Here is a 27,954-nt window from a genome sequence, read left to right on the forward strand (position 1 = left end):
CCCAAAGGAATGCCATTTTACACCAACAAGGGACTTTACCTGCCTCCCAGTTGGATTAACAGTAGAATACATCAGCCAGTTCGTGAAAGCATGTGATAGATTCAATTAATAATAAACATCTGAGTTCATCAAAGAAGAAAAAAAATACGCATATCCATAGCATATTATGTGTAGTCTGTGACTTAAAGCTGTTTATACCTAAAGTTCTATTACATAGAAAAGAAAAATTAAGCTAAGTTTGTAGAGGTGTCAGGCAATGCACCAAGTAAAAATGAAAAGCATTAGCATTGCCAGAAATCTGGATTAGAGGGGCAACATGTGATGGAAAAAACTGCATTCTGCAAGCAGGTGACAGATTTTAAAATTGTATGAAATACAAAGTCAAGTGTAGACAGATGAACACATTTCCCTTTATCATAGCAGGGTTATTTCACAGATCATGTCATATAACTGAAGAAAAGTAAGAATGTGTCTCTCTTCAGGTGACAGTACTATGCTTCAGTGAGATGCAGGGCAACTCTTATTTTTCAACAACTTAAATGGGAACTAAAAACACCTTGACGCTTTACTAAGCTGAACAGACAAGTCATTGTGCTCCCATTGCCATTTTAAGTGCTTTACTTTTGGGAAGCAGCACAAGATTCCTGGAAGTGATAGAGGGTGATCCATGTAATCCCAGTAACATTTTACTAAGCCTAGAAATAGGTGGTCTAATAATGTGATGATGTACAGTGGGGTCAATACCTAGGAAAATAGAATATGCATACTCATGATTTCTTGTTGAGAACATGTGACAAAATTATTTCAATCACTTTTCAAACATTTATTTTTGTAACAGATGATATCAGCTGGGTTTTGTGGGATTTTTTTCCAGTTTATTATTATGAATAGTCACGTGTTTATGTCACATATCATGTTTCATTCTTTGAAAATCTGTAGCTGTTTGGTGGAGAAGCCAGAATAGAGCCCTCAGGAGATGAGGAAACACTTGCTGAGAGAGAGTAACTTTCTAGAATGTGAGGGACAAACAGGTTGTGGAGGAATGATGGCAAAGGAATAAGCCCTATGTAAAGCAGAGATCTGATGTTCTCAGATGTGCTGAGAACAGCACGACCCCAGGCTTCAGAGGGACTTTCCCTAGAGACTCAGACAACACTGCAGACTTTTCTGCAACTCTGGAAATATCTTATATGCTGAAAAGAGGATTGATTTATGAAGATGCAAGTACAATCTTTTGCACAAAAGAGCTGTCTAAAAATACACAGACATTGACATAGTAATATGAAGATACTCAACAACCTCTCAGCTCCAATTAATGAATTTCAGTTATCAAACATTTAAATATGACACTTCAATTCTATTTTTGCAATATTTTACATTTCTTAACTTTTTACAAAGCGTCAAATAAACTGGAGATATGATTTTGTGCCTATTGTTTTGTTTTGATTTTCCTCATTTTAAGTTTTCTCCCCCTCAAAAAAATCAGCTGTTCTAGTGTCTATTCTAATAAAACCTAGCTTTCCTAATAAAAGGCTGTTTTGGAGTGTTCACTCTAGAAGCAAAAGTCTGAGCAGCCTGACCTCAAAGCTCTGGCCAGGTCAGAGCCCACTGCAGCGCAGCGTGCAGTCAGGAACAAACCTGCATCCCTGGGAAGGCTCCGTGGCACCAAGTTCACATCTATTACAAACTGACAGATTACCAGTTCAGGATCTTCCCTATGATGATGCTCATTTTCCCAGCCTACCTGCCTGCATCTTTATATATATGATTTATTTTACATAGAGAACTTGGTCATTAAGAAATTACTTACTGCTTTAAAACACACTTAATTTAGAATGTGATTAATAAAAGTAAACTGAATCCATGCCCTAAAACATCCCAGTTTTTATGAAGCTGCTTGGAAACTATGTAATTAAATTTAATTGAAATCTAGTTTAAGATCCGAAGATAAATGGATGAAGGAAGTAGTTTAAAGTAAAACACTTGGAAGGTTTGCGTTCTTTCAGACTTTACTTTTCCAAAGTTTTTTGAAATAGGATTTACTGGCAGAACCATTTAATAAATTGAAGTTGTGGCAACTCTTTCATATATGGGGTTAAATATAATTGTTTATTCGATGCTTTATAAAAAGTTAAGAAATGTAAAATATTGCAAAAATAGAATTGAGGTGCCATATTTAAATGTTTGATAACTGAAATTCATTGATTGGAGCTGAGGGGTTGTTGAGTATCTTCATATTTCTATGTCAGTGTCTGTGTATTTTTAGATAGCTCTTTTGTGCAAAAGATTGTACTTTAGTTTAGATTTGCTCTTTGATGCTGTTTTATCACCAGGGAAAATTAGATATCTTTTTTCCAGTAGATAACTGTTTTCCAGTATTTCCTATTTTCCAGTCTGTGGTCCTGTGGTCTAAATAACTTCTTATATTTTGTGCTGTTTTATCTGGTATATTTGGAAAGAACATTTTAAATGCTGCACAGAATTTTAAGATTGCAATGTTTCTTATCATTTCTGTTGTTATTCATTGGCTGAAAACCATTCCTAGAAAAAAAGGCTTTCAAGAAAACTCTGCTTGTGTGTTTGTGTCCTGTAAAGTTAAAACAAAGAACAAATTTTTTAAGTGGAAATGTGATATTGAATGTTTAAAATGTTTCCAGTTTTTTAATATAAATGTTATAAATCTCCCCCTCCCATTCATGATGGTACTTTCTGTTCAAATGCAAAGACATAATCTTATTTAGCCAGAGACTAAGAAGATTTCTGTATTTAGTAGCAATTAGTCTTTGTGGCTGCTTTAAGATTCTTGAGCATTGGTGATTTAGTAGCCTTCAAAACAGTTACTCATTGTCATTGGATCTCTGTTCCTTCATGTCTCTGAATATGTTCGGCTCTGTGATTTTATTTTATTTTCCTCACTGAGTCAATATAATTCGCAGTGATTTTGGGGAGCACAGCTGAGCCCATTTAAAAAGTGACTGTATAATGGTGACTGACTGATAGTTTGCACATCACCCCTAAAATGCCAAAAGCAATGAAGACAGTGAGCTTGAAATTAAAAAATAATGAAGGATCACTAAAAGGTCAAAATATTTGCTTTTGTTTAAAAATTAAGTCATTAAGTGGTACCGAATTTTTATCAGAAATGTTGCTATTTAAGAAAGATTGGGGGCTTCATCAAGTATAATTTTCTGTATAAAGTGACAAGAGGCCCAAAAACTTATTGCTGAAATTAATTTATTAATTGAAATAGTTTCAAATATCTCCTGGATGCCTTAGATTAATGTGTGTGTGGACTGAGTGTACAAGAAGCAAAGGAAGCTTAGGGTCTGTTTCATCACGTATCCAGCTGGGATTGTGAATACTCAGTGCTGAAAAATCAGAGAAGCATCACAGAGTAATAATGGGATCTTCAGTTTCTCCCTTACTGCCACATCAGGATGTTGTGAAAAGTTGGTTGGTGGGGCTGTGAGAGGAATAGAGACTCTTGACTTCATCCAGCGTAGCAATTAGTTCACAAGAGGCACATCGCAACAGCAACCTTTGTATTCAACATGCTGCTGAAACAACAACAGCAGGAAACAACAATGCACAACAGTTGTGATACCCTTCAAGAAGGAACACTACACAAAAATAAAGATATTTACTAAAAAGAACCTAGAAAAGGTCAGCGAAGAGAAGGAAGTTGTACCAGGTGGTGTGGAAGCTACTTAAGGACACCATATGGGATATTCAAGGCCAGCACCCACCACCTGTCATGAAAGGCGTGAGAGAAAGTGAGAAGACAGCAGAGCTAGACAACAGAGTAAAGGAAGTTAGAAAGAAGTAGGTGTTCTTTAAAAAGCTGAGTTCACACCCAAATGATGTATTAAACATATTTAAATGTAAAAACATGGTAAGACAGGTGAAGGAATGCTCGAGCAAATGTTACAAACAACTGAAACTGGCAATAGGTCTTACTTCTGATACACCAGGAGCAATGTGTCTGCCAGTCTTTTGAGACAGTGATCATGGTGTAGAATTAATATTTAGAGAGGTGTGTTTCAAAGAAGTTAAATAAATCCTGTTTGCATTGCTGTTACCTGTGGAAAAAAACTATGGAGAATCCCATGATGCGGCACTTCTTCCTAGGCTTTCTGAAAGGATATGTGAAATTAAAGGGATTTAATGGTCATGCAACAAAATAAATTATAAAATAAAATCACCAGTACCAGGTTTTATTCACCTAAACTTTCTGAAAGAATTCAAGAAAAAAAAATTGCCGGCATTACTGACAGTGATGCATAACTACTTGTTTTTCAAATGCCTTGTTATCAGAGATTTTGTGGTTGGATAGTGTGATGCCAGTTTTTTGAAACAGTTCTTGAATCATCTAGGGAACTGCAAGCCTGTAGTCCTGTGGTTTGCTTTAGGCAGTTACCACAAGTTATGAAGCAAAATAATATTTGTGGATGCTTGAAAACCTGTAATCTGCATGGGACAAATCCACAGAAGGTTTGCAAAGAGGACGTATACACATACCTTGGAATCTTTGAAAAGCTAGGAAATATATGGATAAGAATGCTACAGCTGATACAGTTTCCTTGAATTTCCACCTAGTTTTTGTTAAAGCCCCTAACCAAAGAGAGCACATAGATGTAGCACAGATGAAGCCCCAGATAGGGAAGTAGAGGGAGAGAAAGCAGCAGTTCTCAAAACAGGGAGGTCACAACTGGAGGCTTTTGCTCAAGAGATGGTCAGGTAAAAAGAGTGAACAGTGATATCAGGTTTTCTGATGGCTACATGGGTATCGACTGCACTAAAGGCAAGAGCTGGATGCAATGTAATCTCAGACTGAGTGATTTGTCAAAAACACAGATAGTTGTCAAGTGATGCACTTAGGAAGAAATAACCAGTCAAAATTCACCTGCAAAATGGTGGGCTCAGAGCTGACTGTTACCAAGCAGGAGTAAGATTTTACAGTATGACGAATAACTGAGTATTCCAGCACTCAGCAGCAATCAAAAAAAGCAAACAAAATTATTGCAATTATTAGGGTAAAAAGTGTAAAAAAAGGACTATCATTATACCACTTTGTAAGTCCAAAGTTCACCTTTTCTTGAATGCAGGGTATGGCTACTGTTTGATACAGAATATAGGCCTAGGTAGTTGTTTGTAGTGACCAATTACAATTCCTCCTATGGCAGGAATTTGATGTAACTTATGAGTAAGAGAAATTCATCTGTATGTACGGTCAAATAAACATTTAGGATTGAGGACTGATGCAGATGATGATATCTGCCTTTACTGATTATTGTCATTACAGTTAATTGGATATGCTTAAAATCCAAGAGTTACTACTCTGTTGTGCTAGACAGCACTTATGCAACATTTACCAGTTTTGTGCGAATTCTTCATTTATGAACACACAAATACAGCATGAGTGAACAAAGGAAGGACAGTCCCTATCTTAAACAGCTTCCAGTCTTTTGCAATTTTCTCCAACATCATGAGTGTTGCAGATTACTAAAAGTTTTGAAGTTTTGAATTGAGATTTCTTTTACTGATTTCAAATGATGATTTGAAACAATTTCCACCCAAAAAGAGTGTGAAAATATTATCATTTTATGCTCCTGAGGTCTTTGCAATATTGCTTTTATTTCAACAAACCATTACATTTTATTGCATTCACTAGCCATGGCTTTTCACTCTCAGTCCAGCTGTAGCTGCACGTCTTAATTGTCACTAAAAATAACATTCTTTTTTACCTTACAAGATCCTGAACCAAAATTAAATTCCTATGCATTGACTGCATGGTTTAGCATGGAAAATCCATCCAGTATATCAGGGAGAAGAAAAAAACTTCAACTAGCTGGGAAAATCAGGAGAGGCATACGTCCTGTTAATCTGAAAACAAACAAACAAACCAGAAAACAAAACCACCCAGCAGAATTGCCATGAGAGACATCCAGAAAGCCAGCTGTGGGACTTGGTTCTTGAATGGGAGAGCCAGCTGCCATACTTGAGTCGTGATGAACACATTATACAGATTTCCAAAGCTGAGAGAATATTCTTTGACTGTCTTTTTCTTGGTCTGCTTTATACACCTAAAGTTTGTTCTTATAATATTCAGGGACCTGATTTTTAAAAATCCCTAGCATTGTCAGCTTATTCTCAGAGCCAAACTTCATTTTGGCATGCTGTGGAATTTGATATCCTCTTAGACTTGCAGACACTAAATAAACAGCCTCCCATTTTTCAGTGTCTTACAGGATGCTGTCCCACAATGTTTCCGTCTGCCATTGTCTGAAGGAACCAAAATAGTACAGATAAACTCGAGGAAGCTCATCTTTTCCATCACAGAGTTGCCAACAGGGTGTTCATGCTGATGGTTAGTCTGGACAGGAGGAAGTCAGCTATTAGTTAGCCTGTGTTAAGCTTTGTATTTAATCTGTTTGTGTCTCCAGCTGCCCTGATGATGAATACAAAGTAACTTACTAATATAATAGAAGTTACTAAATAAAAGTTAGCTTATTGGTAATCTTAATGTCAATCATTATTTTTTTATTTTCTGTTTTTTATTATTTTTTGGTTTTCCTTGAAGATAGAAACTCAATGCAGTGACTTTTCATTATCAAAATTCAATACGCTGTATCTATAAACGAGTCCTCTTATTTCATTTTAAGTCTGGGTTTTGACATATTTCTACCTCTGTTCTGTTAAAGAATCATGCAGTTTGAATGGAGGAAACGTTTTAGTCTTTCAGACAAGATAAGATAGGCTGTTAGAAAATGACTTTTACAGCTAGCTTTCATTTTCAGGCTGCTCATTCCCACTTCTATATCATACTGTCAATCAGGCTACGGCGACTGTGCACCTGCGTGGTAAACTGCATCCAGAAAGTAATCTATGCTAAAAAAAAAACTTAACTCCAAACAGTTCCTGAGGAAGGTGTTCTTATTAAGGCTGAAAGAAATGCCCATGAAGTTATGACTGTGACTGGAAAATGTATATGGGCATTCTGTCAGGGAGACACTTTGCTCAGTCTGAGAGCACCAAGTGCAGCTAAACAGGTTAGAGTCAATTGCTTCTGGATAATTAGATTACGTGATCAATTAAGTGATTTGTGGAACAGAGATGGGTCTTAGGAGGGAGAGAGGTGACAGGCCATTACGGAACAGAGGAAGAATCATCAGCTCTTTTGGAATTAGGACAAGCTGTAGGTGCAGTTGTGGCCAGAGTTAGTGTGACCCAAAAGTTGCTATTCCTGTCGTTGTTTCTGAAGTACTTATTCACCATCCTGAGATTGCTTGCATAGTATATATTCCCTGCATTTGTTATAATTATGCAACACTTTCCATCAGTGGGAAAAGTTATTAGAACCAAATTTGTATCTATTGAAATTTTATCAGGCCTCCCTCTTGGTTTGAAATCTAGAGAATCTGTCAGAATTTCGTTTGTTTTGTTTGGGTGTTTTTAATAAAACAGTGGATTTTGTTAATTACCAAAAGTCAATCTCATGACCAGACTCATGTTATGAAACACCTTCTTCCATACTAATAATTTTTATAAAAGAGACTAATTGTTCTCAGTTGTTGCAAGCCTCTAGTCAAAATTCATTATCTCCATTTCCTTTGTGGTTAACAGAAGGGGAGAGAGAGATATTAGTCCTTCCGCTTGCATTTCCATCCAGGCTGGTTTAGGATGAGGCAAACTGTTTTCTGAAGATGGTAGTGTCTCTTGGGTTATCTGAGGGGGCATAAGTCTAGGTATGCACTGAGTATTTTCAGACAGCTAAAGCTGTGGGAGCAGATCCCACTGAACATGTTGCTTGTTGAGATCCTTGTGTGAGACGCGACCTAAACTTTATGGTTTATGTGCCTTGTACAACTCTTATTTATATTTTAGCATGGCTGTTATAATCAGGTAGCCTTACTGGCTATATAAAGAACCAGTTCTTCAATCTCCTGTGCATGCCACACACATGGGAATTCAATAGCAATCTGTACCATTAGTAACACAAGGATTTACTTTCTTCTGTTAGCTGGTGAAACTGCTCAGGTTAATTGGACGTCACCTTGTTCTTGCATGAGGAGGCAGAAATGAAGTCTGTTTTGTTATTCTTTCTTTCAAGTCAAATAATACAAACATTTTTGGAGTTTCTTTCTCTGGTAACTTCTGTAAGAATCCTCCTCTTGTCTGCCAAAGTCATCTTATTCAGGGATTATGCTAAGAAACACAGTATTACAAGCTTGAAGAGTACAACAGGTTTATATAATAGCTTTGGAATATTTTTCCAGTTATTTTCCATCTCCTTTTTTATGTATGCAAACAAGGTGTTAGCTGTTTTGATCGTTGATACCCACTGAGCAAATGTTTTCACTGAGCTTTCTATACTGATGCACAGGTCTGGCTTTTGTTTTTCTTGAGCTGATAGCAGTTCACTCTAGCCCTAGCAGTAGGTTGTTCAAATTAATCCCTTTTGTGTGCATTACTTTGCATTCGTAACCATCTAATTTCGTCTGTTCCTGATGCTGAATCACTAGTAGCTCCCACACATGGAAGAGTAGATACTAAATAGATGCTAAAATACAGGACAAAGAATGACAAAAACCGCTAAAGGACTGCCACTCTTAACTCCTCAAGAGAACTTAGGTAGGGTAGTAGAGTCTTATGTTTGATTTTTTTTCCGTGTTGGAGGAAAGCATAGTTTTTGTTTACTTTCAGTCAGGTAGTTATCTTAATACCTACACATAGGATGGCTACATTCAGTCTGCCTTTTGAGAGCTTCACCATGGTCTCTTCAGACCTTCTGCTGTCCTAAGGTACCTAGGATAAAGAAACTTTTGGATATGACACAAAAGATCAATTATCTTAAGCCCGGTCCTGGCTTCTGCACTGTTTTATTCAAGTGGTTTCAAACCAATTGAGGGTGTTTGTCTGCACAACATGCTGTAGTTTTGCTGAGATTTGGTGATTCTCAGATGCTTAAAGAGCAAGTTAGGCCACTTTGCTGAGAGCATAGATTAAACTAGCGTTTTTAGCAAACAGTGAGGTTCAAGTTAATAGAGGGCTGAGGAATTTTGCAAAACAATGTACCTACATTTGCATTGAAATTCACCTATTATAACACAAATACTCCCATGAAAATCCAAGTTAGATCTCAAGATGAAACAGTGATGTTTTGTTTATAGCATCTTTCACCATTCATATCTGCCTTCAGTTCTGATATTTTATTCCTTCAAGATGACACAGACGTTATTTTTCCCACATCCCATATGTCCAAATCACATATAAAGATATTTAGCTCAAATACCATGAGTGTGAAACATTCCACACTGTGGGTCCAGGGTGACGTTTGGCATGTCTTTAACATGCTGTGGTGTTCAGTTATAATACAGCAAATTTATTTTTATGCAGCCTGCCTTCATTGAAAGTATGGAAAATTGCTTTGCAGTGAGTCATCTGACAGCTAAAGAACTACAAATCTGTAGTGATATTTAAAGAGAAAGTGGCTCAGAGCTGACAGAGTTCAAGACAGAAAAAGAAACAGAAATGAAAGAGAGGGCCTCCAACCGTGGAGAAAATAGAGGCAAAGACTAGTTAGGAGGAGGAGGAGTGATGAGAAAGCCAAACAAGCCGAGAATGTCAGAGGCAGTTCAGGAGATTATGCACATCATCCTGAAACGAGCATTGGGCTTCAGGTGTCTCTCCTGTGTTACACCAGTGTTAGCCAAGCAAAGATTCTTTGACCCTAAGGGAATGTTGTAAGCCCAGATAAATAAGAGTAATAGGCTCGGTACACGGTGAGGAATTTAGAAACATGCAGGTAGAGGTTGAGGGAAAGATAAATGGCTCAGCTTTCTAGATCAAGACGTTAGAATTGGTAGTTTGACCTTGGCTGAGCACCGGGTGCCCACCAAAGCCACTCTATCACTTCCCTCAGCTGAACAAGGGAGAGAAAATAAAGGTTCATGAGCTAAGGGCAAGGAGAGATCACTCACCGATTACCATCACTCACCTGGGCAAAACAGACTCTACTTGGGGAAATCAATTGAATTTGTTACCAATCAAAATCAGAGCAAGATAATGAGAAGTAAAATTGAATCTTAAAAACACCCTCCCCCCCATCCCTCCCATCTTCCCAGGCTTAACTTTATTCCCTGTTCTCTACCTCCTCCCTCACAGTACTGCAGGGAGACGGGGAATGGGGGTTACAGCCAGTTCATTACACGTTGTTTCTGCTGCTACTTCTTCCTCAGGGAGAGGAGTCCTTCCCCTGCTCCAGCATGAGGTCCCTCCCATGGGAGAGAGTCCTCCATGAACTTCTCCAGCATGGGTCCTTCGCATGGGCTGTAGTTCTTCATGAACTGCTCCAGCATGGGTCTCTTCAGGAGCCCTCCAGCATGCGTGCAGTCCTTCAGGAACAGATTGCTCCAGTGTGAGTCCTCTGCAGGGTCACAAATCCTACCAGCAAACCTGCTCCAGTGTGAGTTCCTCTCTCCATAGGGCCACAGATCCTGCCAGGTGCTCCTCTGGTGTGGGCTTCCTATGAAGCTACAGCTTCCTCAGGCTTCCACTTGCTCGAGTGTGGGGTCCTCCACAGGCTGCAGGTGGATCTCTGCTCCACCGTGGTCCTCCATGGGCTGCAGGGGCACAGCTGCCTCACCATGCTCTGCTCCATGGGCTGTGGAGGAATCTGCTCCAGCTCCCAGAGCACCTCCTCCCCCTCCTTCTTCACTGACCTTGCTGTCTGCAGAGTTGTTTCTCTGACATAGTCTCGCTGGCTGCAATTACTTCTGCACAATTACTTTTTTACTACGTTATCCCAGAGGCATTACTGCTGTCACTGACGGGCTCAGCCTTAGCCAGCCAGTAGTGGGTCTGTCTTGGAGCCGACTGGCGTTGGCTCTATCGGACATACAGGAAGCTTCTGGCAAATTAACTTTTCACAGAAGTCACCACTGTAGCCCCCACCATGACCAAAATCTTGCCATGCAAACTCAGTACATAGAAGAACGCTGGTATTCTGCACTCCATGATGTTCAAACGTGTGAGGATTTTGTTAGACCATGAAGGAAGGAATTTCACTTAGACAGGAATTATTACAGACATGAATATGGACTTCAGCAGCAGTGCACTCAAAGGGAAGATGGGTTCTGGCAGTCTTACTTGCCTAATGTTAGGAGGGCTAACACTCAGAAGTGAACATGTGGGAGAAACAGTCAGTTCAGGGTCAGAGATGACTTGCTTTGTGTAGAGGGATAAGATCTGAGTAAAGAAGCTGTCTTGGAGAGCAAAAGAGACTTATTTCCCATGACATTTGAGCCTTCTGAAAAATTAGCTAGTAAGGAAATTATAATGTAGCAAGGGAACAACAGAACGGAGGCAGGCGGTTAAAGAGATTGAAGACTACTTGCCAAGGTCGCTGTTGCTTTTCCTATAAAGCTGATGTCCAAAACTGAGCTAACAGTAAGATATCCCAAAGGAGGAGGATGTTTAAGGAGGAGGAAGTAGATGAGTCAGAAGCAGATGCCTGGTGTTTTTAAAGCACCACACTGTCATGAATGAACATCATCAATATAAACACGTTTTGCTGTCAATTGTGTGCGTTCTCCTTGCATTCTTGGTCAAGTCTACAGACTGGTGGTGGGGGACTCCTTGGGAACGTCTCTCATGCCGAGTCCCCCAGCCTGTCCATACTGCTTTTTGTTCTGGGGATTGTTTTGACCTCACTCAGTATAGAACCATATTATCTGCTTTAAGAAAGTAAATGCAATGTACAGTATGTAGCACAAAGAAGAGTACAGTCTTTATCGAAAGCAGAAGGGAAAAGAGCTTATTGTCTTACTTTTATGATTAGAATGTCTTTCAGTACTACAATGTCAAAGCCAACTTTTCTAAATGCATTGAGTAAGGTTAGAGCCACTCTGGCGTCCCAAAATTTGAAGGGTGTAATATTTTATTGTTCTCAGTTCTAAAATGCCTATTACAGATCATCTTATTTACAGCTCTCATGTCTCTTTTGAATCCGCAGAAGAGGAATATCAAGGGCAAACCAAGAGAAAGTGCGTTCGAAGGAAGAAACAAAAGAGCAGTTTGCAAATCTCTAATAATTTACATGGAGAACAAACAGACTGTGGAATGCAAGAGGCTCTAGTTCCAGATAATTTACAGCTGCAGCAGACAGACAGTCCCAAAATAAGCAGAAACAAAAAGAGGAAAATGAAAAAGAAGCGACAGAAAGAAAAAAAGAGAGCAGCTGGCTTGGTAACAAAAACTACCAGTGTGGATTTTACATATCAGCCTGACAAAAACAACAGAGAAGAAGCAGCAGGCTTAAAAGACATAGATGAAAAGGCAGATAGCATTCTGGACTTCCTGCAGGCAACACAACAAATTTATTTTGCTGACAGTATGTACCACTTTTTCTCCTCTCTTTTCATGAGCATTACCACGCAGGGGAAAATGGATGTGCATTTGTTAATGCTGTAATATGGGATAAATCTACTAGAGAAGTGTCTCTCTTGAACTCAGTAAGACATGTGAGTTCTTAGTATTTGTCCCACTTTCTGGTGTGTACATGAATATGTAAGAATCCACATCAATAGAAAAAACCTGTGGTTCTTTGTTTCTCTGTCTTTGAAAATATACGTGATATTCCTTACTCTTTTCTTAAACATTCCAAAGCACTCAGGGCAAGTGGTTAAAATGGGCCAAATTCTTCTTTCCTCTGCAAGCAAACATCCAGAAGGATTACTTCCTTTCAGAGTACTTCAAATGAGGGCAATTGCTATCCTAAACTACTTTCATGCTTAGCATCTCTAAACCAACCTACTTTTCGGAATGTTCTCTTTCCCAGGAGGAGATTTCTTTGTATTATATAAGGAAATCTAAACAGCATGCAAGAGGAAAGGGCAGGATACTGTTGGCACTGCGAAAGTGTATTGGCATAAAGCACTTCTGAACAAGATGAATGAGAACTGCATAATGCATATTCCATAGCACTTTTCAAAGGATTGCATGGATGTTATCCCTAATGGCCTATTGAATGTTCATCTGGTTACTGTGGAGCTGAATGGAGAATATTAAACAACTTACTTATCTGTATGAGTCCATCTTAAGTCAGAGCTCTTGGCTCCTAGTCCCGTAAAATTCATCTTTAGACTACAGAATTACTTTAAACACCCTGTTAGGTTGGCATCAGGGATTTCATGTTAATTTTTTTTCAAGATGTATACTTAGAATTTTCTTTGCTCCGCTGTTAAGTTTTTCTGGTGCATCAGATCTTCATACTAAGCCTAGCGTTGGAAATCTATCCTACTTTTTGGCTAATGTATTTCTGTCACCAAAAATATGAATTTTACTACTTCACTGTAGTAAATGTAAGCTAAATTACATGTGTTTGCTGCAGTAGAACACCAGAGTAACTGAGAAAGATTACAAACTCTTCAAGTTCTGCTGTTAATGCATGAACAGAACAGAAACCTGATCAGCTGTCCACAACTGTGTTGCATCTTGAATTTTAAGAAGGAGTGTTGTTGAGCTTCCAGCTTTTCTGGAAGTCAAGTTCAGGTTTTGACAGTTTTTGACAGCCTGACTGACCCTGGTTTCAAACCAGCAGATCAGTGTTGAACCAATGAGGACCTTGGAATCCACAGAGAGGAATTCTTAGGTAAAAGGAAGTTCATCTGCAGATAAGATGTGACATCCACAAATCAGAGTGTGACTAACTTTCTTGTTAGGCAAATTGTAGTTTATATATAGATTTGACATTATGCTGTTTGCCTTTTCTGGTTGAATGACTTTAACACTCCCTGTTTCTTTTAGATAAAATTGGAAGCCATTGCTTTTAGCAGCATTTTCAAATGGTCACGTTGGATTATGTTTCTACTATATATCTTAAAAAGCTGAATCGGGAAAATTCTGTTCTTCTCAGTTGGCTTGCTGGTAAAAAACAGAAGAATTAAATAAAGGGAGTCTGGTTAAAGGGACAGACTACACCTTGTTACTGGAATGGAAGAATTTATGCTTTAGTAGTGTATAAACAATGCCTGCCCTTCTCTGCTGTGTTCCATGCTGTTATACCTGCTTTTTAAATAAAAACACACAGGTGCAATAACAAGATAATTGGTAGCCTCCAGAAGTGCTTTGCAGTAGTTCCACAGTTTCCCTGTCTCCAAAGGTGTGTGCATTTTTGTAGTACATAGTGTGTAGGAAGCAAAAACACAGTGCTTTGGCCACTGTGCAGTTTCTTCATCACACCTTCTTCCTCTGCTAATTTTGAAAATTTAGATTCCTCTTGCATTCCTGTCATTGTGAATCCTACTGTCCTTTTTACTTATTGAATTTTGTAGTTTTCCCCTCTTACTATTGTTTTTATATTTAACAAAAAGTTGGAGGAGCAAGCTGCTCTTTAGTACCTGATATTTGGTTGTCAGTTGTACTAAAAAGGAAGATGCTGTCTTTGAAAAGAAAGTATAATTAGGAAAATTTTTCTCTGTGTTCACTGAACATTTTTAACATAGTTTTCCAATTGTTTTTCCAGAGAAATATGAATGCACAGATACTGCTGTAAATTCAGCAACTGCCCAAGAGCTCTTACAATATCTTGAATCTCGCACCGTCTCTTCCTCAGATGTGACTCATCTACATCGTTTGAAATCCCTTGTATTGCTACAGGATACTGAGAGATTGAAGGATGCCTTGAAACAATTCCAAGAACAATCCATGATGCTTCCTGGTAGGTACTATTAGGTACCATTCACTCGTGTTCATTCACTGATTTTTTTTTTGTGCAGATTAAAATTCACATCACTTTTTTATTATTATTATTATTAGGAAGCTGTAAATAATTATATAGTGGTAAATATATGCTTATATAAAACTTGAAAATATAATTCTTGCCAAAAATACAGCGATTACCCTCTTTCCATTTGGTTACAATCAATACAGAAACTTTTCTCACTTTGCAGCAACTATAGAATACAAGATGATTCAGGGTTTTAAACTAAAAAGAGAGAATTCCTGCCTGTAGAGTTCGGAGCTGATACCTTTTGGAAAGGACACTCTTAGAGAAGTACATATGTATTCTTTTAAGGGTAGATACAGAGTATGACAACCCTTAAGGTTATCATGGATGTGAAGCATCTACATATACATGGGACAAAATCCTGTGCATTTCAAGCCTACATTCTACAGTCTTAATTATAATCACACAGTCTCATTGGGTGTAATACACATGTGCAAACCAGGTAGAACTCAACAGGAATAATGAAAATGGTATTGGCACTTTATTGAATTAACTAATTTAGCTTCTGTCAGTTAAAGCAAAATGGAACTGTTGAAGTGACTACATTCAGGATATTCTTTACAGGCCTTATCCATATTCTCTGCAATACAGTTGGAATTCTCTTGGGTTTTGCAGCCCTGAGACAAGTTGCTCTCTTTACTTTTATACAACAGAAATGTCCAACTGAAGAGAGAAAACAGAAGCAAATTAAAACCCATAATTTTCTGATGCATGTATTTGTTGCTTGGAAAAGCAGAAGACAATTATCTGAGTGATTTTTAGAATTCATTAATGTTTCTACTGATTGAGCCTGGGATTGTTTACTCTTCCAGTTAATTTTTTTTCCTTAGTAACTCTTGTCACTCCAGGCTCAATTCTAATCTCATTCCAAGTTCACAAAGATGTAACCACAGTAGTTGATTTGATATTCATGAGGTATAACAACATAAGAAAGAGGAAAATACATTCTTATAAATTATTAAATGATAATTAAACACCTGCTAGGTATTAATTTGCTTCAGCAGAGTTTAACAATACATTCTATTTGTAATTCAGGGATTTCAATGAATGAAAATTTAATGCTCTGCAATTTTACTTCAAATTAGGCCTTTAATTATAGGGGCTTTTCCTACTTTTGGCTCAGAAATAGGTCATCTTGTCCAGTCTGGGCATTTTACATTTTAGGTTTCATTCCCAATTAAGAGGTGATAAAAGTTAAGAGTTATTTCAAAAACTTGTTGTCTTAGCAAATTCAAGTTCTTATTATAGAAATACAAGTTAGGACTGTTTATGGAGATAAAAATGTACAGTACATCATAGTTATCTCTATTTTTTTACTAGTTTGTCTGATTATCTTGCCTTTTTTCTCTTTATTTTTACTGGGGTGTGATGTACTAGAAGCAAAGGTCATTCTATATTAACATGGTAAAATACCCAATCTAATTTAGAAAGGTGTATTATTTTTACAAAATAAACATTTTATTCCCTGTGGTTCAAGAATATGTTAAACATATTCTTATATATGTTAATATGTTAAGGTTCAAGCAATATGTTAACCCTTTTTCCCATGGTTATGATTGTATTTAAGCTGCTAGCATCAAAGGAGTCATGATGGGTGCCATGTTTTGTTCAGTTTTATCTTTAATTCCTGGAAGGGAAGAGTAAGAATAAAATGAGAAGTGATCCATCTCTTTCATATAAGTGCACGTTCTCCTTTAGTAAAATTTACAAATTATACATATCATTATATGTCTTTTATTTCCTCATATATCTGTATGTTATGGTTTCATCTAACTCTACACTGGGGTTACCAAGTTTATGCCTTATGATAAGTTTTGTTTTCTTAGTAACTTTTTACAGACCCCTTAAATAAAGCCCTGGTCTGCAGATCACAAATTGAAAATCACTGGTTTAATACCATGTTTTGGTATTTCCTTCACATCTCTTAGCAAGTTATTCATATTGGGAATCACGGTGCAACCAAAAGAAAGAAGAAACAATGAAGAAATAAGTTTCTGTTTTATCTTATGCTCCTAGGTCCCAATATTTACTGTCAAAGAAATTGCTAAAGAGATTGAAACAGAAAAATTATCAACGTTAGGTATTATATTTAACCCTTCATATAAATGAGAAAACATATTTAAATAAGAAAATCTCTGGTTAAGAGATTCTTGTTGTTATGTCTAGTTATCATCCTCCATCAACTTACCTTGTACTTTGTGCTTCAAGTTACTCTGTCAAGTTGACCTTGTAGTTCAGTGATCATACAAAGCTGAGGTTGGTCAGGAGTGTTTGTGTGAACATAATTATTTAAAGTGTCATTGTTCTCAGACTGTAAAAGACAACAAAATGTCCTATTACTGTTTCCATTTATTTGGTACTCTTTAACAAAAAGAGTACTTACGTCTACCTAAAATCTTGTATAAGTGCAGGGAAGAGAATGTTTAGAAGTCACACAGGTATGGATTTCTCCTGCGGGGGCTTTGCCGATCTCTGTCAGAAAGTCTGTGTCCGTTTACAAAAGGAAGCCAAGGGACCTTTGTGGTCCTGCACTGTGCAGTGGGCAAAGGAGAAGAGTTGTGACTGGAATTAGTGCTCCCTTTGCTGGTTGGAAACTGTAGCTATTTAAATGAGAGCTACTTAATTCCTATTTCACATCAATTATTAAAGCATAGGTGATCGCCTAATTAAAAAAAAGTCAGTATCTCCTAATTTATGAACTCATTTATGAACTACTCATCAACTTCATTCCATTATCTATTAACGGTTTCCCTTTGTTGGTTAGTTTCAAATCTCAAACATACTCTTCCCTTGTTGCCTAGGAAATTATCACTCATGGCAGAGCTCGAAGCTTCTTTTATCTGCCTTTTTTTGGAGAGTTGTCCTTTATATATGTCTTCATTGCAGGGGAAGATACATTTGGCAGACCAGAAATAATGCAGTTACTGTGTGCCTACAGTGCAGAGGCTGATACACAGAGGCCTTAAAATGATTAAATTTACACTTCTTTTTATGAAGTAACATTCAAAGAAAAGGAAAAGAAATTGAAAACTACATTAGCATAACATTATAGAATCATTTTGAATGTGAATATTACATGGTAAGTACTGTGGAAAGTCCTGTCATTAAAATCAATAAAGTCACATAGGTAATCTCTGAATTAAGACAGAAGTTGTAGCATTTTGAGGCTTTAGTGCAGCTTTCTGTACAAGATGACTCATTCTCAACTGGGGCTTCCAGATGCTCCTGTAAGTTCAATAGTGGTGTGAAATTACTCTCCAAACAGAAAGAAGTGAAGATGCATTCTTTTAGCCTTACCCAGTGATCATGTAATTTCAGCTTCCTTTTTTTCTGAATTATTGAATCATAGCAAATAGGACATTTCAAAATACAGGAACAAAATTTTCTCATACAAATGACTGACCTCCTAAAATAAAGTGCACCTGCTTATATAGAAATTCATATGTCTTCAAGCTCTGATATCTTCATTGTTTTTACTGAAATGCTAATATTGAATGGAAACAAATGCTCACACAAGTCTGTCCTGTTGAGAAACGTCATGGAGTTATTTCAGGAGGAATGTGTTTTCTTTGTTTCAGATCATACTAAGGTAGCCACGTCTCTGTTTCACTACTGGATTACAGATATCCTTCCTGTGAAGAACAGGAAATAAAGCCTTGCCTGCATCTGTATGCACAGGGTTAAAATTTAATATACAAACTCATAACCAGCTAGCAATTGTTCAGGAAGAGCAATGTCAATACACACTCTACAACTTCAGGTAAATGGATTTTTTATTGTGTTACAAACTTCAGAAGACAGTAAACAAGGTAAAACAACATGTGACTTTTTGTGTTTGGTTGGTCAGGAATATCCATATGCTGTGTGGCCTGAGTCTTCAGCTGGATTACTATGTACATTTCTCCTTAGGATAAGGGACTTAACTGGAATGATAAAGTCTGTATCAGGTATTTTGTTTAAGAACATTAGTATTTCCTTTTATTGTTTGTAAATTTATCATTCCTTTCTGGAAATTATATTTCTTGACTTTTTTGTATATCTGCTTGCTTGGAAAACAGAACTATATTTTTTATATTTAAATCTAAGCAACAAGACGTCATGAGGAACATATTTTTGCTGAATAAACTGCTAAATTGTGGAAATAAATATATTTCTACATGTGGGTCATGTAGGTACTGTTTGGAGTTAAGAAGAAACTTGGATGGCATTTTCAGAACTGTTCCATGGCTAAGCCTGTTACAATCTGACAGGCCTCACTGACTGCAGTTATGGGACTGGGTTCTCTCACTGATTACTGTGTAATCTGTCTACTACTATGTAGTCTTTCTGCAGCTAAATTTATCCGTGTGTAGATAATACAGTAAATAATATCCATGGTTGTAAAATGTTTTGGAATCATGAATTAAAAAATGCTTTGTAAGTACGAGCTTTCAGCCGAGTCGTTCATCTGATCTTCTATCTTGGTGTGTTAGCTTCTTCATCAATAAGATAGGGGCAACATATTTATCTCCTCCAACATGTGCTTGGACATATACTACTGATGAAACTATATAAACATTGCATGGTTTTTTGCTTTGTTTTTTATTTTTTATTGTGTTACCTGATATATCCTGATGTAAGGCATTGTTTTAGGGATGCTCAAGAATTTCTAATAAAAATACAATCATGTCTCTTTCTCATTTATTGAAGAAGTTAAAAGGGATTCAATAGCACACCAAAGGATTGCAGGTGCAGAAAAACTAGTCTTGTTGCTATGGCAGCTGTGTGGAGCTCTGAAGAACTTGAGTTTGGTCTGTATCTGTTAGGAAAGATGTATAAACCAAACATTGCAGAGGGGTGCTCTCTGCTTTAATGCTCCTTAATTGCTAACACATAGGCACTGTACTGTAGATGTGACTTTTCACTGAGATCCTGTGTGCCTCAGTCCCACATCTGGAGAAAGAAGAAAATATCACTTTGATGTGAAGCACCTAGATACTCTCCTAGAGCACCTAGACCCATGGGAAATTAATAACTTCATCCTCAGATTAAGGTTTGAATGTCACACAATAAATGAGGCCTAGGAACTGCAAAAAAGGGTACACAGCAACTCACTGGGTAAACATCAGCTGTCCTAAACAGTGAATATCAAAAAAAATAAATGAGGTCACGTAATTAAAGGCAGAATTTTGAAACACAAGTACAAACCAGGTCAAATAAGGACCACAAAAACCACTGTAGTGCCTGCATTTCCTGATAATCGAGTGACTGTGCTGAGGGATGTTATAAGGCTGCTGCCTTGAATGGACTCCAGGCCCTGTCAATTCCTTCTCCTTGTCCTCTGGATCCCAGGCTGGTGCACCTGGAGATCTGGATGTCTCCCCCACACGCCAGTGTAGGTGAGTGCAGCTTTCATGTTCCCAGGTTCAAACGGTAGTGATGCTTAGCACGGATCTTGGGGAGACACACAACACTCACATGGATGACTACACAGGGCTTTGATGCCTTGAATACCGGCACAGGACCCCAGTCTGTCTCATATCCCTGCCTGGATCCTGGTCCCTCTTAACTCTATGGTTCTCCTACTCACCAACTACTCCAGCCTGACACGTTTACACACTCATCTCACAAGCACTCGTGCACTCATGTCACACCTTTGTTTATTGCTTTAATTTCTCTTCTTTAGTATTTCCTTTCAGTGCTTGGCCATTTCTCATAAACATAGAATGGTTTGAGTTAGAAGGGACCATAAAGATCATCAAGCTCTAACCCCCCTGCCATGGGCGGGAACACCTTCCACTAGACCATGTTGCTCAGTATTAAAGGGATTTTTAAAATACCACTGAATTCTAAATAGCTGCATATAGAGGAGCATATTTTGGTATCTTTGCCAAACAGAAATATTTTCACAGAATCACAGAATGGGTAATGTTGGAAGGGACCACAGTGGGGTCATCTGGTCCAACCTCCCTGCTCAAACAGGGTAAAATTTTGTATTATCCCAGAATGTGAGTAAAATTTCTCAGGTCAAAAATGTACTTTGCTTGAATCAGGTAATAATGGAAAGAAGATTACTTTCAGTCTCTCTTTTTTCCCTTTGCTTTTACCACTGTAAGACCTTTATATTCTGTGTAAAAATCAGCTGGCCCCAGCAAAGCAAGCCTGGGAACAATTTCAGAGCATAGCGAGTTAGTTGGCGATATCTGATGTCTTTGTAAATGACCTGTGATAGGAGCTGAAGCTTACACTTATCAAACCTGCCACTATTGCACTAACAGGGATTATGAGGAGTAGAGGATAAAGTATGTTGAAGAGTTTAGAAAATTGGACCAAATCCAAGGAGATAAATTGTAGACTGTAATTGTAGATAAATGCAATTGCATAAGAGTGTATTTGTTCCTGAAACAAACGTGCCAGACAACAGTGTGCTGATTTGCAACATGCATAAGGACACTTAAGAGCAATACACAAAAGAACAGAGCAGATCTAGTTTAATAGTAAAAGAATGGACATTACTTAAAGTAAATTAGGCAGTGTACTATAAACAGCAGGGGTTCCATGTTTAATGTCCTATTTGCAGTCAAAAAAGATTTCATACATCAGGATTTTAATACCTGATCACTTTTCTGTACTGCTTCTCTAAAATAAATGGTGCTCAGTCTTCCTACAGCATTTCAGGTTTATTTGAGTAGTGGTATAACCAACACGGCTGGGATATGAAAATTGAAATATTTAAATTAATATCCACCAGTGAATACTGTGGTCTGCCTTTCACTATACAAGGCTCCTTCAACATAGCAATGAAACATTTATCCTTTTGGATTTTCATGCCAAACTTATAAATGGCAAAGGAGATGGCCTTGAATTTTTGCTTCTTCAGCATCATTCAGTTTAATGAATGTACAGCATCATGGAATTTCTGAGGCATGGAAGAGTTTTTTTAAGTGGACTTTGCATCAGAAAACTTCAGACTGTTATCAGCATATTTCAAACTTCTGGGAAGACAGAACTTTAAAATTTTGGTTTTAAAACCTACATGGGCTCCAAGAACAGGAAGAATTTAAGGACCAACTGGAAAGTAACCTGCATGTGTCTTCAAGAGTAAACTTTGTCATTTCCATAATTGAGCACTGCACAGTAAGTAAGGAGCAGCAGCACAGTGAGAGAGAAATCGGGCTCTGAGTAGGTGGTGGTCCTTTACCAGAGTGTCCAAAGAAGGCCATGGAGGCTGAAGTAATTTGAGGCATCTGTGGTAGTGAATAGCTAGTCACTACGCTTGTATGCAAGGGTATGAGTTCAAAGCCATTATCTCTATATATAGGTACATGTTTTATTCTTAAAATTGCCTGTAAGACCTTAATTTTTCTCTTTTGTGGATATGTAATGTGGGAATCAATCTCTAATGTTACAGATTTTTACTGCTGTGTAAGTGGTGCAATATTTTATATAGCGCTTTACAATCATGTAGAGTTATAAATTCCTTAATACGTTTTCTATGACAGCTGGGCTCTCTCCTGCACCACTGCTCAGTAGGCTGAATCTCTGAAATGGCAGCATAAAGGCAGAAGATTTTTAAGCTGTCTTTGACCAAAGGAACCATATGTCATCCAGTAATATCAGGTACATCATAAAACCAGTCCACAGATGAAGTGTGGAAAGTGGTGTGTGTTATACGTGTACAGTATGCTACACATTAAGTATAATAACAAAGATGGTAGTGGAAATGACAGCAAACTGTATGATTGGGAAAATGTATTATATTTCATATTTAAGGAAACCTCAGGTTATAGCTATGCAGACTTCATTAATTGCTTCGGCCCTAGATTGCACCTAAGGAGGGCTGCATTGCACGTGTTTATGCAGCTAATTAAGCTTCACTGTTTACTGCTTTATCCTCTGCGTTGCATATAAATAAACTTTTGTTTATTGTTTTCAGCTGTTAGATAGATATAGATAGAACTAAGGGGACAAGGGGACATATGTATAAAGAAAAAGCAGAAATGTACAGATGCTGTATTTTTTTCCCTTCTATAAGGATATAGGAAAAAGCTGTATATTCTGTGATTAGCTATATATTCTGTGATTATTTGAAAACAGTGCATGTGCACCACAGTCACTGAAGGTCAAATATATAGCTCTAATAAGGATGTTCTCCAAGTCGAATGCCTTACTTTGTAGAATAGTCTGTTGTCATTTTAATGTACTGCATACTCTTGTAAAATGTATAAGCAAGCTGTAGTTCTCTTTTACATTATTACTGCAAGGTAACATCCTGGTTTAGGATTCATAATGAAAAAAAAAAAGTGTCATCTAAGATTGAAGAGGACTGCACGAAGAGAAGGAACAAATCTGTGGTTCAATACCTTCTTTTCTTTTGCATCAACTCTAGGGTGCTATAGGTTGCATCAAGTAGAGGCTGCTTCTCTTCATTTTCAAGATCTTTGCCAGTCTTCTCAGTCCCTCGTTGAGCACACATGTGATTCCTCCGTCCCTGTCAGCCTCTGGTATTAGCTTCCCTCACCCATTTCCTATATTTCCAAGTTTACACATTTGTGCTTTTTCCCCATAATGCCTTCCACAGCTCTCTACAGAACAGACTTCCTACTGTCTTCCTTTCCTTCTTTAAAGCTCTCCTTTATTGTGATGCTGCCCAAAAGCTTGCCAGCATGCTAGGACCACTGCCTACTGTGCTGACTAATGTTGCCTTATTGTCTGTGTACTCCCACATCAATCTGCCTGTTTTCTCCCTGTTTTCTCCTTTCCTAAGGGAGTATAAGTTTCTTGCAGGATTTGCCCTGCTGCACAGCAGCCAGCACGACAAGTTCCTATTACATCTGAGGTGACAGTCTGCTGGGGAAATGAAATAGGCTTAACTACAATTGAGACCATGCTTGAACATGTAGGAAAGGCTGCTGATAGTCTAAAATAGCTTCATAATTTTACACTTCACACGTGATCAGTCTGGTAAAACAGGGAGTTGGTTCTCCCTAGCAGGCAGTGTTCTTTGGAGGCAGTGTTCTTCTGCAGGTTGCTAAGGAGAGCTTGGAGGCATGCAGGGTGGAATTCATTTCTCTTGACTTCATATGTCTACAGTGTTAATGTTTCCATCTGAGCTGCCTATCCTAAAGAACTTTCTGATCGCTGGGATTAAATAGATACGTGTATGGGGCAATATAACTGATTGCTGCTGGACATCTATTTTAGAATAGGAACAATGGTACCAATGGGAGCGCTTAGATCTTTGTGTTGACTGTTATGGGAGCATAAACACATAAGTCAGATGGAAACATCTGCATTGCAGGCATCTAGATCCTGTTAAAAAAAAATAGAATAAAAAAGATGATTTGCTGCATCTGAGAAAAGGACAGGAATGTGCATGTTGCATGACCAGAACGTCACCTACTCTTGTTTCTGGTCTGGCAGTGACAAGCTCCTTCAGCCTGAACAGGGCTGTGACCCCCTCTCCTTGCTGCTTTCATGTCTCCTCTTGGGAAGCGACTGCCTGGGAGCGATAAAAGGGAGAAGAAGAGTAAGGAGCTGTTGTACAGCTGTGCCTGGAACTCACATAAAACAAACTGAGGAGATGCTTCTCCTTCCTCATGTTCCCTTCATGTGATCATGCACAAACCAGCCTCCACTACTTCTCAGGTAGACTCAGTAAAAGCTTGCTGTGTGATTTATTCCTCCTCCCAGTGACAATAATCAAGTGGAAGTGAATGTGAATGCACAAAGAAGTATCCATTGCTAGGAATATCAAGCTGATCAGCTATTACCTGTATTCTAGAGAGGGAATCAATAACAAATATATTTTTTTCAGAATCGCAGGACTAATCACTGAACTCTGTAGGCATAATGATAGCTGTTTGATCTCTGTCTGGCATGTGGGAACTTAAAATGAAGGTCATGTTCCAATCTGATTGGAATTCAGGGAAAGCAACTTGGCTTATTACAATGACTGTAGTGCTGGATTCTATTTACATTGGTAAACAGTTTAAAATACCTGACATGTTATTCAATTAAATCTGTGATTGCAAACTGACAGACCAAAGTTCATTGATTTTTTCCAACCACATTAAGCTAAGTACATGGCACAGTGTTTCATTAGCCTGTCTGCTTAACCCTTTCACCTTAATTCAATTACCGAGAATAAAATTAATGTGTAAAATATTAAATAACTCTAAATTTCTAAATTAGAAGACATTTCAAGAATATATTCATCTTGATAGTTTCTGGCATATATTTATTACTGTATGATTTACAATCTGCTACAGATCACATTGTTATTCAGATGGCAAAAGTCAGAAAATTTTTTCTCTATACTCATTCAGTAAATTGATAGATTCATAAAGGGTAAGACTGAAAAGGACATGAGATTATCTTCTCTGACCCCATCTAGATCCCTGGTCATAAATTTTCCCTTTACTTTAGGGCGAAGACCAGTCTGACAGAAGCACAGTTTGTGATTTTGCTAAAACAAGTCATCTGCAGAGACAGGCAAGCTTGATTTAAAGAAATCAAAAAATGAAGACTTAGCCCCTTCTCTAATAATTTATTCCAGTACTCAATCACTTTCACACTTAAAATCATGTGCCTTATTTTAAATTTGAATTTGTCTAGATTTAACTTTCAGACATTAGTTCTTGGTATGCTTTTCTTCACTAGATTAAGTAGTCCCTCACTACCCACTGTTCTCTGTCTGTAAAAGTTTTTGAACACTGTAATCAAGCTACAAGGCAACCTTTTTGCTACCCTAATATTATCTCTTTAAATTATTTTATTTAAGGCATTTTCTACAGCCTTCAACTTGGTTTTGTGGCTCTCTCATACATTTTCTCCATTTTTTTTCCCACCATTTAGAAAACAAGTGTGGTAGAACTGAGCACAGAACTTCATTTAAAATCTCAGCAGTGCCAACTTTCATACTCACTGTTTCATTGGTTTTGGATCAACTTCTTGCCATAGTATTGTATAGGAAGTCCATGTTGAATTATTTTTCATAGTAGACAAGTACACTTGAAATTAATTGCTTTCCAGGATTTAGTCCTTGGTTCCATACTTCGTGTTCATAAATGTCTGTCTTTCTGTGTGGCTGTATTAACTTTAATTTTCTTTTACTATGTCTAGATTAATAAGTGATGGATTGCTTTTTGCACGTGTACTGCTTTCATTAGTATTGACTGTCTGCTAATCTTGGTGACATCTGCAAATTTTACCAACAGTGATTCCATGTTTACTTCCAGATCATCAGTAAAAATGCTGGACGATGTCAAGGTCTAGTTCTAATCCTTTGGGATTCAAAGAGAAATAACATTATTCAGTCGTGATTCCCTGTTTGTACCTTCTTTTAGGAAACAGAAAGCTGAGATCATCTGGTAGATTTCTAATTTATTTAACATGTATTTATTGTATTATATGCTCCTTTTGTTTTGATCAGAAAGTCATGTGGCACTAAGTGTAATGGTTGTCAACAAGTATTTCTTCAGTTTTCTACAAGAACAAGCTTTAATACTTTTTAGATAAGGGTAAGATTCCAAAAACTGTACAAAAAACTGTAAAATTGTGGTTTAAAGTGTGTTTAAGGGCAAGCAGAACAATTGAAATGTATTCAAAGTAAATAACCTCTCAAGTTTGTCTTAACGTGTTTTCAATTTGTTACTCTGCAGGGGATTAGTTAAGAATGATTGTTGTGCAAGATTCTTTATTTTTAAACATCAAAGAAAAATTTGTACTTTTTTCTGCAAGATGTGATCCTTAATATTAGTTATGAAGGTGTCTAGTGTGTGCATTACCTGTTGTGTTGCATTTCTTCCAGCTGGTAATTGAAAAAAATCCCTTCAATAAGTTCATTAACTACTGATGAATAAAACCATGTCTGAGATGTAGAAGTTTGCTTATGAAGTTGCATTCACAGTTTTATAGTGGGATATGTAAATATTCAATTTTTTACAGAAGCAGTTCTCTGAGCAGATTTCCAGGCCACAGCACAGGTGTGTTAACTGTCAGTATCAGCATTTGCTGTCTAAATCCTGAGACAAGATCAGGGTAAGGATTCATCAGAGATACTGAACTGTGGCTGTATAAAGCCTTTGCAGACGAATAGCATAGAGCCTTCAGCTCCCAGGTTCTGGCTCACTGCTAATACAGAACATGTCTGGCAGGATTCCAAAAGGTTCCATAATTCTCCCCTACGCTGGAAGTCTTATGGAAAAAAAAATGCATCGTTTTTGTCACACTGCCCTGGCATTATCCTTTCTTTCAGTCTGATTTCCTTATGCATAAGCAAAAACAACCGAAGTTCAGTACCAAGCCAAAAGCAGTTCAAGTGTCCTTGTGAGGGTACCTGAGGCACAAAGACTTTGCTGACTGTTTTGTTTCAAGAAGTCCCCTGCCCATCTACTTTTTCCACAAATTGCAAGGCCTTGCGGTGTGAAAAGTAGTCTCAAAGTACCCTGCAGGTACCATAGGGTGAGATTTTGAAAGTAGGCAGATCCTGGGAAGCATCTGGCAACAGTGGCTTACTGAGCAGGAGGGAAGGAGACACGGGACTGCATGAGTGTAGCTTTTCTCATGTAGGTTGCAATGGTGATTCGTAGGCCCATTCTGCTCTGTGCTTAACAGCATTCTCATGGATAACCTGAGACTTGTACTTTTAAATGAGGGTGGTGGGAAACTTTTGAGGTGAAAGTCATGAAGATGAGATGGCATTGAGCAAGTATTTCTAAGAGGATCATTAGTCTTTTGAATAATAACTAAGGGTTCTCTCTATCAACCTTAATGCAGCTCCTGTTGTCCAAGGCTGATCATAGGAATTACTGGTGTCCAGAAATCATAAATGCTTTGTGCAGCGGTCTCTTGAATGGTATTTTGTTTGAAGCCAACCAGAGAAGTGCAAAAAAAACCCCCCATAATAATAAAAAACCCATAAAATTATTTCTTAGAGATCCAAACTAGGCCAGTCTTTGCGACCTTTTTCTGTTTTGCTGAGCCCATAAATTGTTGTAGTCATTCTTTGTGAATATGCGGCTGTTGTGGTTTAACCCCAGTCAGCACCTATTCACCACACAACCAGTCGCTCTCCGCATGGCAGGATAAGGGAGAGAATCAGAAGAGCAAAAGTGAGAAAACTTGTAGGTTGAGATAAAGATAATTTAATAGGTAAAACAAAAGCCATACACACAAGCAAAGCA

General features: G+C 37.8%; 1 protein-coding gene across 4 annotated transcripts in view; it reads left to right on the plus strand.

The window, feature by feature from the left end:
- Nucleotides 1-27,954, plus strand: part of ERICH1 (glutamate rich 1) — a 93,025-nt gene that overhangs the window by 48,368 nt on the left and 16,703 nt on the right. Inside the window, exons 4-7 of one of the 4 annotated variants that reach the window (XR_005565095.1) lie at nt 12,014-12,391; nt 14,615-14,719; nt 18,367-18,548; nt 18,636-19,456. Coding sequence is in view for 3 of the 4 variants with exons in the window: in XM_027744805.2 (XP_027600606.2) it covers nt 12,014-12,391; nt 14,525-14,719; nt 18,367-18,440 (647 nt within the window). In the remaining variant the exon portion in view is untranslated. Of the gene's footprint in view, nt 1-12,013; nt 12,392-14,524; nt 14,720-18,366; nt 19,457-27,954 lie in introns of those variants that run through there. The other 3 variants (XM_039385560.1, XM_027744805.2, XM_039385559.1) reach the window with 3 other exon arrangements.

Source organism: Pipra filicauda, unplaced genomic scaffold, assembly GCF_003945595.2.
Source record: "Pipra filicauda isolate LSUMZ 115617 unplaced genomic scaffold, ASM394559v2 scaffold41_size5083284_pilon, whole genome shotgun sequence".
In the NCBI taxonomy this organism is placed as follows: Eukaryota; Metazoa; Chordata; class Aves; order Passeriformes; family Pipridae; genus Pipra; species Pipra filicauda.